At 44.2% G+C, this 13,982-nt stretch overlaps 1 protein-coding gene across 3 annotated transcripts in view; it reads left to right on the plus strand.

The window, feature by feature from the left end:
- The window catches only part of LOC113014508 (tenascin-like), a 55,900-nt gene that overhangs the window by 7,389 nt on the left and 34,529 nt on the right, over window positions 1-13,982 (plus strand). For 2 of the 3 annotated variants that reach the window (XM_026156090.1, XM_026156092.1), the window contains exons 5-6: window positions 3,257-4,531; window positions 12,997-13,112. In XM_026156090.1, the coding sequence (XP_026011875.1) occupies window positions 3,257-4,531; window positions 12,997-13,112 (1,391 nt within the window). The remainder of the gene's footprint in view (window positions 1-3,256; window positions 4,532-12,996; window positions 13,113-13,982) is intronic. The other variant, XM_026156091.1, reaches the window with a different exon arrangement.

Genomic DNA, 13,982 nt, shown 5'->3' on the forward strand with positions numbered 1-13,982 from the left:
GAGTCATGTTTTCAAGGCCTCGAAGCTTCGAGAAGAAATAAGTTCGGGAGCTTTAGGAAAGCCGAGGTTTTCCATCACATGGCTCCAAAGTCACCCACAGTTGATTTCATCAGTGTGGAGCTGATGATGTCCTGCAGCAGCTCCACAGTATGAACCCCAACCAGCCAAAGATCCACTCTAAAAGCACCTGAAGCATGTTGGTGAGGTTAGCAAACAGAAACTCCAGACCAAATGGAGCAATCAGCTCACGCATGGATGAAAAAGTAAATATAAACCGAACTCTGGCACAACCAGCAATAATCCTATTTATGAAAATAAACACTGGGGATGTTTGGGAGGATTCTGTGGCTGCTGATCAAAGAGACGCAAACAGAAAAACATCGCAAGGAGAGGAGGAAACACGAGAGAACAGCGATTAATACGAGTCTGCATCAGCAGGCGCTAACCTCCCCGCCGCGCAGCACGGCGGCGCTCGGCATACAGAGCAGCAGTCGGTCTTACAGCGGCTGATCTTTAGCTCGTAATTACAGTGAAAATGACCCAAGATGTTGTTGGTCTGCAGCACAGTGTGTGTTCATAGCAACATATGTTTAACAAACACTGGACTCTATTGGATTTGTTAAAGAAACGGTCCCTGTGTGCGCTCCAGGTTTTTTTTACTGCCGAATTCTTGTTTTGTGAGGGCATCGCTTTGCAGCAAAGTCTGTGACAGCAGCGTCCAAACATCGACAACACCAAACGTGTACCCGATGCCAAAAATGACACGCCGGAGGAACGGGCCACGAGGAGATGGAGGTGCCGCTCTCTGTTTCCCAGGACGTCCCTTTTCAATCTTTGCTCCACGATGACACTCGGATTCATAAACCTTCCTTTTCACTCGCATTTAAAACACAACCAGAGTGTCAACAGCAGCGCAGGATCCATCGACTGCATTACTGTGTGAATCTGCCTCGCACCGTGACCTCGAGCAATAACAGACCAATGAGAGGCCACAGACATGTCTCTGCTGACGATTAGCTCTCTGAGCATGTGGTTTCTATTCTGTAGGTTTTTGTCTTTGTTTGTTTTTTAAGTTGATTTCTTGAAAAGGTTTCTCATCATTTCACATAGAAGTATACAAACATTTATCTGCGTGCAGGTTTTCTGCAGTTTGGTAACGAAACACAGGAAGTGTCGTCTGTGAAGGTTCTCAGTCATCCAGCTCATCGTGGTCTAAGAAGCTCGGAAAGAAAAGCATCTGGACTATTCTCTACTTAATCACATTAGCCAGGTGTGAATCGGTCGTAGGTCACGATCAGCCACGCTTCAGGTCAGCTCATTGTGAAACCCAGCCCCACCCTATCATGTGATGTCCTGAGGTCAGGTGGCCCAGGATGTGAGTGGGCGTTTAAATCTAAATCTTTCTCTTCATGTGTGGAAAGCTGACCTGACAGCTGAGCAGTCTCTGACAGGGTTACAGGGACCCACAGTGGGAGGCGTTATCTACACCTGGAGGAAACGTTAACACTGTGAATGAATGAAATATGAAACATCTAATACAGAGCAAAGCGAAATGAAAATGAAAGTTTTTTGACTTTATTTAACATTACTGGGCAGCTACCTGCTGTTTCCTACACCCTCCTTCATGCTCTCTCAGACGTGCATCAGACCTGTTGAATATTTCACCACCATCTGTTATTATGTGTTCTAATAGCTTTATGTTAATCTAATAAAAAAGTAAAGTAGACTAAAGCTGTATTCTACTAATAGAATATGTGTTTTTCTTTGAGTGTGTGATTGGATTAATTTCAGAGATGATCACATTACAAACTGGCAGAGATTAACCTGTGAGCTGTGTGTGTGTACTTGTATTACCTGAAACATGGGGACCCATAGATTGTGAGGATATGGGGGTCTGATTTGTGTTAGGGGGAATAAAGTAAGACTGTAATTTACTCCAAAATCATTACCCAAAACTGGATAAAAAGTTAATGTCCTGTTTTTAGTTTAGCTTCAGAAAAGTGAATGTTTTGTCATCTGAAGTGATGGAAACGGGAGAGGACTGTTTGTGCGTCTCTGTCTTCAGCTCTGTGCCCAGTGTGATCTCAGCCCCCACCTCCGCCCAGTCCACCCTCTGCACCGCAACAACACACACACACACACACACACACACACACACACACACACACACACACACACACACAGGGGATAATCAGTCACAACAAGGCTGTGTTACACTCTATTTAGAGAGGATTAGACGTCCACCCCCCTTCACTCTACCCCCAAAACTGAGGCAGTGCAACAAAGGGTAACTATCTGGTTCTAACTCATTCAAGACGCTTCATTCATCCTCCAACAAACCACATTTATGACTGAAGTGATGCTGATGGCCGTCTTATGTTTTGGATATCTAAGAATGCATTTGACCTAGTCATTACTATGATGCAGGATATCTGCATACTGTCAATTAATGCTTCAATCTTAAATATGATCAACCTATCTCTAATAATCAGCTATGTACCACAGGCCTTCAAGCTGGCTGTAGTTAAACCTTTACTCAAAAAGCATCTCTAGACCCAGCAGTCTTAGCTAATTATAGGCCAATCTCCAACCTTCCTTTATATCAAACATCCTTGAAAGAGTAGTTGTCAAACAGCTAACAGATCATCTGCAGAGGAATGGTTTATTTGAAGAGTTTCAGTCAGGTTTCAGAGCTCATCACAGCACAGAAACAGCTTTAGTGAAGGTTACAAATGATCTTCTTATGGCCTCTGACAGTGGACTCATCTCTGTGCTTGTCCTGCTAGACCTCAGTGCAGCGTTCGAGACTGTCGACCATAATATCCTATTAGAGCGATTAGAACATGCTGTAGGTATTACAGGTACTGCACTGCAGTGGTTTGTATCATATCTATCTAATAGACTCCAGTTTGTGCATGTAAATGGAGAGTCCTCTTCACACACTGAGGTTAATTATGGAGTTCCACAGGGTTCAGTGCTAGGACCAATTCTGTTTACATTATACATGCTTCCCTTAGGCAGCATCATTAGAAGACATAGCATACATTTACACTGCTATGCTGATGACACCCAGCTCTATCTGTCCATGAAGCCAGATAACACACACTCGGGTTTCCAAAAAAGAAGTCAGGATTTCTTTTAGGATCTCTGAACTGATGTCACAGATACTGTAGCTTGGTTCAAAATGGTTTAAACTGAATTTAGTTTGTTGCCGTGGTGATCAGGAACCTGTTCTTGACCTCTTCCTGTCCATCAGGTGCAGGATGCTCCATCAAACCAGAGACCAAGGAGTGCCCCAGTGAGTGCAGTGATCAGGGTCACTGCAAGGATGGCAAGTGTGTCTGCTTTCCTGGATTCAGCGGGCCGGACTGCAGCCAGTCCAACTGTCCCGGGGACTGCAGCAACAACGGGAAGTGCGTGAATGTTCAATGCGTGTGCGATCCTGGTTTCACCGGTCCTGACTGCTCCCTGAAAGCCTGCCCTGATAACTGCAACAATCACGGCAGGTGCGAGAAAGGCAAATGTGTGTGCAACAGTGGTTTCACAGGTCCCAGCTGCTCCGATGAATCCTGTCCCGGAAACTGCAAAAAAAGAGGGGTCTGTGTTAACGGACAGTGCGTGTGCAATCCTGGTTTCACCGGTCATGACTGCTCCCTGAGATCCTGCCCCGATAACTGCAACAATCAAGGCAGGTGTGTGAACGGCAAGTGTGTGTGCAACAGTGGCTTCACAGGTCCCAGCTGCCTCAACAAATCCTGCCCCAGCAACTGCAACAGGAGGGGGCGCTGCATTAACGGGCAGTGTGTGTGTAATCCTGGATTCGCTGGGCCAGACTGTTTAAAGAGGACATGCCCAGACAACTGCAATGACCGTGGGAGGTGTGTTAACGGTAAATGTGTCTGCAACAGTGGCTTCACCGGTGCGGATTGCTCTGAGGCAGTCTGTCCTGAAAACTGCAACAACAGGGGGCGCTGTGTGAATGGACAGTGTGTTTGTGATGATGGATTCACTGGCGAGGATTGCTCTGAAAGAACATGCCCAAATGACTGCAACGACCGTGGCAGGTGTGTTAATGGTAAATGCATATGTGACAGCGGATTCACAGGTGACGACTGCTCTGAAAACACCTGCCCCAACAACTGCAACAACAGGGGGCGCTGTGTTGACGGACAATGTGTCTGTGATGATGGATTCACTGGTGCAGACTGCAGTGCTAAAGGCTGCCCCAACAACTGCAACAACAGGGGGCACTGTGTTAACGGACAATGTGTCTGTGATGATGGATTCACTGGCGAGGATTGCTCTGAAAGAACCTGTCTAAACAGCTGCAACAACAGGGGGCGCTGTGTGAATGGACAGTGTGTTTGTGATGATGGATTCACTGGTGCAGACTGCAGTGCTAAAGGCTGCCCCAACAACTGCAACAACAGGGGGCGCTGCTTCAGGGGGAGCTGCGCGTGTCGTCGGGGGTTCACAGGACCAGACTGCAGCCAGTGTCAGGAGGGGATGACTGGGCCCAACTGTGATGTCGGTGAGTCATCATTTATCTTCTCCATATCTATCTATCTATCTATCTATCTATCTATCTATCTATCTATCTATCTATCTATCTATCTATCTATCTATCTATCTATCTATCTATCTATCTATCTATCGAGATATCGAGATATCGAGATATCGAGATATCGAGATATGTGTGCACGAACAGCACAAAGGAGCAAAGTTGCTCCCAGTGTAAATGCTATAATTCACTGTTTTAAGAAAGACAGCTTGTTTATTTCCCCACCAAGCCTCTTTAAATTTGACTTGGTAGGCTTGGCTTTAACCACAAATAGTCAAGAGTTGGTTACATTTATGGTGGGGGCATGGACGGAACCAGAAGCTGAACAGTAAGGTGGAAAATGAAGCCAGAGCACCAAAACTGCACTTCCTGTAATGTCCGGTTGAGTCAATCCTGACCGATTACTTTGCCCAACAATACAACAGGGAAAATGTCAACAGTCTGGTAGACAAACATCTTGATGCATGCTCAATCAAACAGGTAAGTAAACCCCCAAGGTTTGATTCTGTTCATCTGGATGTAGAGCTTTCAGTGGGAGAAACGTTTCGTCACTCATCCAGGTGACTTCTTCAGTCACCTGGATGAGTGACGAAACGTTTCTCCCACATCTACGTCCAGATGAACAGAATCAAACCTTGGGGATCTGGTAAACAAACATAGTTTTTGTTCCTGTAGATAATAATCTCTTAACATCAACTACACCCAGGGTGAATTTCTTAAAAGTTGGAGTGTATAGTGGTGTGGGTTAAAGTTAGGGACATGGTTACATTGGTGTATGTCTTTCCTTTATTTTGTGTAAAATGCATGTTTGTGTCTCATTCTTATCTGAAGAACATTTGTTCACCATGACAGGATCACATTTAATTGCAGTGGGAATATCTGTTTGCAACAAATGTGCACAAACCACACATTTCTTCTAAAACTGTCATTCTGGGGTTGTTTAATTTGATACAGTGCAGCATCAGCCGAGCTGCGTACTTCTTTCAGCCATGTTTTCTTGTTGTTGTTGTTGTTGTTGCCATTGTTGTTACCAGGGTGTGGTAGGCTATTAGCACGCCTGTTTGGAGGCTGTTCACGCTGCAGTGATCTGAGTGACGGAGCAGTTTCATTACCAGAGCGGTAGAGTCCAGACCACATAAAAACTCCCTCAGACAGCTGCACAGGACAGCCGCATGTGTGTGAGAGTTTTAAGTGTTTTCCCAAATGCAACTGACCACTTACTGGAGTGGAGGGAGGGATGTCCCACAGCCTGACAGCCCACTGAGTAAACTCAGAGTGGGCAGCAGAAAGTGTGAAGTATGTTTCCATCCACCTGCTGCAGAGACCCCAGTGATGACATAATCAGGAGAAACTGTTGGCATATTTAAATGATGCAAAAACGTTTGATTGGAAACAGATTTTTTGTGAACACTGATTTTCCTTCCTAAACATAGCTACAGATGCAAATACATAACACTGAACCAACATCCAAATATTATGATTTCCTTTAGCCAACGTTGCCTTTTCACATTATTTTAGACAGTTGTCATTTATTTCTTTAAAACATGCAAGTTTTTGCTGTTATTATATTATTTGGGGGGAAAACTGCTCTAGTCACTCCTATACTGAAAAAACCTTCTTTAGATCCTAACACCTTTAACAACCTCCGTCCGATTTCCAATCTACCCTTCATCTCTAAGATACTCGAAAAAGTGGTTGCAGCTCAACTTCATTTACACCTGGTTAATAATAACATCTACGAGAGATTTCAATCTGGTTTTCGCTCATGTCACAGTACCGAAACTGCTCTACTTAAAGTCACTAACGATCTTCTAATCGGAGCTGACTCTGGTCTTCTCACCATTCTCGTCCTTTTAGATCTGAGCTCAGCCTTCGACACCATTTCTCACTCTGTCCTTCTAAGCAGACTTTCCTCTCTCTGCATCTCTGACACACCCCTCGCCTGGTTTCAATCATATCTCCTCGACCGCTCCCAGTTTATTCAACTAAGATCATCCCGCTCTCGTCTATTCCCCGTCAGCTCTGGTGTACCTCAAGGCTCAGTTTTAGGCCCTCTTCTCTTTATAATATACATCCTCCCTCTAGGTACCATCTTCCGCAAATTTGATCTTCAGTTTCACTGTTTTGCTGATGACACCCAGTTATATCTCTCTTGCAGACCTGATTCCTCCCTCCCACCTTCTTCCCTTACAGAATGTCTATCCGAGTTAAAATCCTGGTTTAGCTCTAATTTTCTAAAGCTCAATGAGGATAAAACTGAGATCCTCCTTATTGGCACCAAATCCAACCTTTTGAAGGCAAACCATTTCTCACTTACCATCGATAACTCCACAGTTTTCCCTTCTCCTCAGGTTAAGAGCCTTGGTGTCATCCTAGACAGTTCACTTTCCTATAAATCTCACATCAGTAATCTCACCCGTTCTGCCTACTTCCATCTAAGTAACATTAACAGATTGCTTCCTTCTCTTTCCACCCAGTCTACGTCCATTCTTGTACACAGTCTTGTTACCTCCCGTATTGACTATTGCAATTCTCTTCTGCATGGTCTCCCCCAAAAATCCCTCCATAAGCTTCAACTGGTTCAGAACTCTGCTGCTCGCATTATCACCAGAACCCCTCCTACCAGCACATCACCTGTTCTTCAGGAACTTCACTGGCTCACAGTGAAATTCCAGATAATATTCAAACAACTTCTGCTCACCTTCAAGGCCATTCATAACCTCGCTCCTCCTTACCTTTCTGACCTGTTAACCACCACTTGTTCTGCCCGTTCACTTCGTTCTTCTTCTTCTATCCAGCTTACTGTACCTTCCTTCCGCCTCACCACCATGGGAAGCAGAGCTTTCAGCTGCTCTGCTCCCAGGCTGTGGAACTCTCTGCCCCCTGAAATAAGAAATATTGGTTCTCCCCCAGTTTAAATCCCACCTCAAAACTCATCTGTTCAAATCTGCATATTCACTGTGAATCCACTGTTTGTTCATTTTATCTTGTGCTTTTGTTTTATTGTTCTTATTCTGCCATTGTTTTACTAAGTGTTTTATCCTATTGTAAAGTGTCCTTGGGTGACTTGAAAGCGCTCATAAATAAAATTTATTATTATTATTATTATTATTATTAACTGGATATTTCCCTCCAGTTTATGACCACGCGCTGGTCAGAGATGATGGTTGGTTTCCCAGTGCATCATGGGAATCCCCGGCAGCCTACGTCTATTGCAGCATAACTAAGGGAGGATTCAGGGTCACCTGGTCCAGCCCTAACTATATGCTTTAGCAAAAAGGAAAGTTTGAAGCCTGATCTTGAAAGTAGAGATAGTGTCTGTCTCCTGAATCCAAACTGGAAGCTGGTTCACAGAAGAGGGGCCTGAAAACTGAAGGCTCTGCCTCCCATTCTACTTTTAAATACTCTAGGAACAACAAGTAGGCCTGCAGAGCGAGAGCGAAGTGCTCTAATAGGGTGATATGGTACTACAAGGTCATTAAGATAAGATGGGGCCTGATTATTTAAGACCTTGTATGTGAGGAGCAGGATTTTGAATTCTGGATTCAACAGGAAGCCAAAACAGGAGAAATCTGCTCTCTCTTTCTAGTCCCTGTCAGGACTCTTGCTGCAGCATTTTGGATCAGCTGAAGGCTTTTCAGGGACTTTTAGGACTTCCTGATGTAATGTAAACAGAATTGGTCCTAGCACTGAACCCTGTGGAACTCCATAATTAACCTCAGTGTGTGAAGAGGACTCTCCATTTACATGCACAAACTGGAGTCTGTTAGATAGATATGATACAAACCACTGCAGCACACTGTAAAAAAAATATTGTAATATAAAAGTATTTACTGTGTATTTTACAGTTTTGTACTGTTCTTCTAGAATATCATTAAATTTAAATAAATAGACTGATTTTACATTTCTAATGTAAATTAACGAGTTTGCAGTTCGCCTTGTAATCAGAAGGTTGCCGATTCGAGCCCCGGCTCGGACAGTTTCGGTCGTTGTGTCCTTGGGCAAGACGCTTCACCTACTGGTGGTGGTCAGAGGGGAATTGTAAAGCGCTTTGAGGGTCTCAAAAGCGCTATATGAATGCAATCCATTATTATGTAAACCAACTGTTAACTGTATATTTCTGTACATTTAAGTATTATTATTCATATTGCCGCATTCATTGACCTTTTTATAGGTAATTTCATTGTTTCATCACATTAAAATGTTCCTAATTTAATGTTTAAAAGCACTTGAAAAAGGCAGAATCCCGTGTAAAATTAGGGCAACAAACGTTATTGTCATTGCTGAAAATAACCGTATTTTCATGAGGAAGTTCTTTTCTGTTATTTTATGGTATTATTTTGGCGCCCCAGCTGCCACAGTACCTGTAACACCTACAGCGTGCTCTAATCGCTGCACTGACATATTACCAGCTGTAAAAACAAAGTGCAGGTTCTTGACAGCGACTTGCTGCTTCCTCCAAATATCATATGTTCATTATTCTCCACTGTTGTTAAGCAGTCATAGCAGTGGGACATGCTAAGTACTGAAGAGACAGTCACAGCTTCATCATGTTGATGCCATTACTGGCCCAGTGTGAGACAAAGTGCTCTCAGAGAAAACAACTGAAATGTCTGCCTGAACATAGAATAGAACAGAATAGAATAGAATAGAATAATCCTTTAATTGTCCCACAAGGGGAAATTTGGTTGTAACAGCAGCCAGAAAGACACATGTACAAACAAACAGGACAGAAACATTTTTCTTACATATTTACATCGAGGACAGTGGTTCCTATAACCAGAGAACTGTACAGTTATTAAATTAAATAAAAGTAACTACACAGCAAAATCTCCGGTGTTAAATTAACACTGGAGAGTGTCTATATGGGTCCACACCTCTGAGTGTTAAATACAACACTGTTGAGTGTTAAATTAACACTTTTGACAGTGTTATATGTTTAAAAGTGTAACCGGAAGGTCGCCGGTTCGATCCCTGGGCTCTCTGTCCTGGTCGTTGTGTCCTTGGGCAAGACACTTTACCCTACCGCCTACTGGTGTTGGCCAGAGGGGCGATATGGCAGCCTCGCTTCTGTCAGTCTGCCCCAGGGCAGCTGTGGCTACAACCGTAGCTTGCGTCCACCAGTGTGTGAATGAATAGGGGCATTGTAAAGCGCTTTGGGTGCCTTGTAAAGCGCTATATAAATCCAATCCATTATTATTATTAAAAGTAACCTAGTCAGTTTTGAAGATTAACAATGGCTAACACTTTTGACAGTGTTATATGCTGATTTTCTAACACTGGAAAATAACTCGGTGTTAGAAATATTCCAGTGTTAGAAAATCAGCACTGCTCAGTGTTAGCCATTGTTAATCTTCAAAACTGACTAGGTTACTTTTAAACATATAACACTGTCCATCCATCCATCCATCCGCTTATCCTTTTCAGGGTCGCGGGGGGCGCTGGAGCCTATCCCAGCTGTCATAGGGCGAGAGGCGGGGTACACCCTGGACAGGTCGCCAGTCTGTCGCAGGGCTAACACATAGGGACAGACAACCATTCACACTCACATTCACACCTAGTGGCAATTTGGATTAATCAATTAACCTATCCCCACAAGCTGCATGTCTTTGGACGGTGGGAGGAAGCCGGAGTACCCGGAGAGAACCCACGCAAACACGGGGAGAACATGCAAACTCCACACAGAAAGACCCCAGCCTGATGGTGGAATTGAACTCAGGACCTTCTTGCTGTGCGGCAACAGTGCTAACCACCGTGCCGCCCTATAACACTGTCAAAAGTGTTAATTTAACACTCAACAGTGTTGTATTTAACACTCAGAGGTGTGGACCCATATAGACACTCTCCAGTGTTAATTTAACACTGGAGATTTTGCTGTGTACAGATAAGAGGCAAACCTAAAAAGGCACGTCTAGGTTTCTTTAAAGTGTTTGATTGAAAACACTCAGACGTGCACATTTTGTTCTGATAAATGTTTCTTTTAGTTTTTGTGTCTTTAAATGTATGTTTGTGTTGATGTGCCTTCCACATGACGGCCGTTGGCTATAACTTTAATCAGTTGTTGACACACAAACCCAACAAACATCAAAACGTTGTGGCAGCTGAAATCGATAAAGCTTAAAGGAACCATCACGCAAAACAGAACAGTGAGAGTTGACGTAAAGCAGCGAATAAACCACCAAGGCCACAGTCTGATAGACGCAGACACAAAGCAGATGGGATCAAACGGAGAAATATTTATCAGTCTGATGACGTTTATGTGCAAAAGAAACTGTTTGATGGAATAATGTTGCAGAATGGGGAAGCTTTTATTGTGAAGGCGCTCAGCCAAATAATGCTTCTTTACATGTGTAACACGCACGCTGAACTTGAGTAGCTGCCTTCCACGAGCAGCGGATCTTCCAGTTTGACTGTTGGAGGCTGATGGAGGCTGATGGAGGCGGCCTCCGTGAGCCGGAGGTGTTGGTCTGTTTACTGCGCCTGTGTTTGTGCCGTGCTGCTGCGGTGTGAGCGATTTAAACCATCCCAGAGGAAGTTTGAAATAAAGTCATGACGTTCCCTCTGGGAGGAAATAAAGTTAATCCAGACGCAGCAGTGGCAGGAGAGGCGGGGTCATTGCCGAGTCCGTCGGGCTGTTCTCATGAGCTGACTAAAGAACACTGATGGGAGAAGAGCAGCAGAAGGTGGATGAGATAAGCTTCTTTGTATTTTTACTTTCTTTTCATTAAAGAACAAAGAAGAACAAACACCTGAAGCAAATGAAAATTCAGCTGCTGTATTTGAAACAGAGCCAACACAGCTGTGGTGCAGAGGTTACATACATGTGATGATTGCTTCTATACAGTGCTGTAACAGTACAGTAAAAATAGTGTACACCTTTAAAGGTAAGCTGATGTTTTCCAGTGTTCCAGTGGACACACAGCACTGCTGTGGGTTGCATCAAGCACACAGGAATATTAATGTAAGTTACATTAGAGTGCATAAGCAAATAAAGAGCTTTTCTGATGTATTATCGCCTCAGTAAACTTACAGTGAATGTGTTGGCCAGCAGCTTCTTTCACTTCCACATCACTGAGTCCTGTTTGTGGTCACCAGAAGATTCCTCGATCGGTCTCAGCCAGCTCCCGCTGCTTTTCAATTTTCCCCTCAAAGACTGAAATCTGCCTCTTCTTCCTCATCTGAGCTCATGCTGTGGCTCGGAAATCACGGACCTGGACATGAGCCTTAATGAGAAAACCACCCCTCATCACTGGAGCAGTGTCATTTTCAACCTGCACATCAGATCGAATGGTTTGTCCTGTTGTTGTGGTGCCAGGGAGCAGATGGTTTAAGGTTTCATTAAGGCTGATGCCAAACTCTGATAAATGCATCACTTTGGTTTGGGTAAGATGGAGGAGAAAAAGCCTCCTGCTGCAGGACAAACACTTTGCTTGTTCCACTGCATCAATCACAGGAGAGAGAAAACGAGGAGGAAGAAGACCTGCAGGGTTATTCAGCAGTGTCGACTGCACGGAGCATGGACAGGAACGTTTGTGATGAGGTGACTAAACTGTGGCGCCGATGATGTTCGTCTGTGTGTGATCCATCTGCAAGTCACTGAATACAGCCATTATTATTATTATTATTATTATTATTATTATTATTATTATTATTATTATTATTATTATTATTATTATCATTATTATTATTATTATTATTATTATCATGTTTGTTGTCACCTGATGAGTGGAAGAGCTTGAAAGGTCACTCCTGGATTATACTGCCCCAAATATATTCCTTCTCTCACCCCAACCAATCACAGCAGATGGCCCCGCCCCTCCCTGAGCCTGGTTCTGCTGGAGGTTTCTTCCTGTTCAAAGGGAGTTTTTCCTTCCCACTGTCGCCAAAGTGCTGCTCATAGGGGGTCATATGCTTGTTGTTCTCTGTATCTAATAGCGTAGGGTCCACTGTACAATATAAAGCGCCTTGAGGCGACTGCTGTTGTGATTTGTTGCTGTATAAATAAACTTATTGCATATTTGCTCAGTAAACGTGCACTTGTCTTAAACAGTTGATAGCATGATCTGTCGATTGGCAGTCTGCTGTGCTCCACTTTCAGTGGTGGTCATGTAAAGGTGGAGAGGGCTGAGTGTGGTAGGCTGGCCCGCTCCAGCCACTGGGACAGGGTGGAGCTGCTGTAGGGCCTCCTTCCCAGATGCCATGGTGTTGGTGGATGAAGCCAGGTCATCTACCAGGTGAAGAGGTCGTGTTTGTTGTTGTGCTGCTAGCTGCTTCGCCTCTGTCCTATAACATGAGGTCAGCATAGCGCGGCGTCCGCTAAAGCAGGAATGTTGCTGAACAGGAGTTTTTGCCACACAAACACGTGGAGACAAACGCACACGGTGGTGTTAGCCTGAGTCTCATTGTGCAGCTAAGTCTGTGTTTCTCTCTTTCAGTCATGTCTGGTGTTTCCCGGCTGAGCACTCAGGACATCACAGACACGTCAGTCGCTTTGGTTTGGACTCCGCCTCCTGTCCAGTATGAGACCTACTACATCACCTTCAGCAGCCAGGTACGTGGCAGGTTAAGCTTTAAAGTCTTTGAGTTTCACTTCTCTACCTCCTCAGTGGTTCTTTGGCAGACGTGCACAGACTCCAGCATCAGATCACCTGAACTGAATTTATCAGTTTAACTGAAAGCAGCAAAAAAGGGGAAAAATCAGAAGTTTCATTCTTAAAGAAACGTGTGTTGTTCCCGGAGAGGGGCCCACTTTCTCCTGTGAGACGTTTGACGTGTCGTGTTGATCTGAAACTCTGCCATGTTAGACAGAAGCATCCACCATTAACTGCATATACAACACATACAGTAATATACGTGTTGTGCTATGACTCAGACCAAAGTGTTTCCAGTATGGAAAAGCAGAAAGGCCCCATTTAAAACTGAATATTTTTAATAAAATGAATAAAATGTGAAGCCAGCTGCTGTTTTTCTCTCACACTGTGGAACCACACGGAGACAGTCCAGTAAAAACCTGTTCGGCTCACGCACATATTTCCATAATTCACATAACAGATCCACAGTCCTCACTGTCCCCTTATCCAGGACCTTCACCGGGTCATGTAGAGAGGGTGGAGCAGTGTGGAGGACACACGTTTCTTTACAAGATCCTCAGTGAAGTTTCCAAAGAGGTCTGCAGGTAGAAATATCAAACTGCGGTGCGTCGTTGTGAGCAGCGTTCACAGCCTGAAGCACAAAACTGCTGAGCTCAAAATGAACTTCAAACATTTGACACACACCATAAAAATCCTGCTTTATGTGACCGCAGTCATAACAGCAATCACAGTCTGCAAACCTTAGAGGATATCCAAAGTGTAAGTGATGGGGGTGTGTTGGTCTTTTATTTTGAAGGACACGAACAGTCTGTCACTTCCATGACAAACGC

This window comes from Astatotilapia calliptera, chromosome 22 (genome assembly GCF_900246225.1).
Source record: "Astatotilapia calliptera chromosome 22, fAstCal1.2, whole genome shotgun sequence".
In the NCBI taxonomy this organism is placed as follows: Eukaryota; Metazoa; Chordata; class Actinopteri; order Cichliformes; family Cichlidae; genus Astatotilapia; species Astatotilapia calliptera.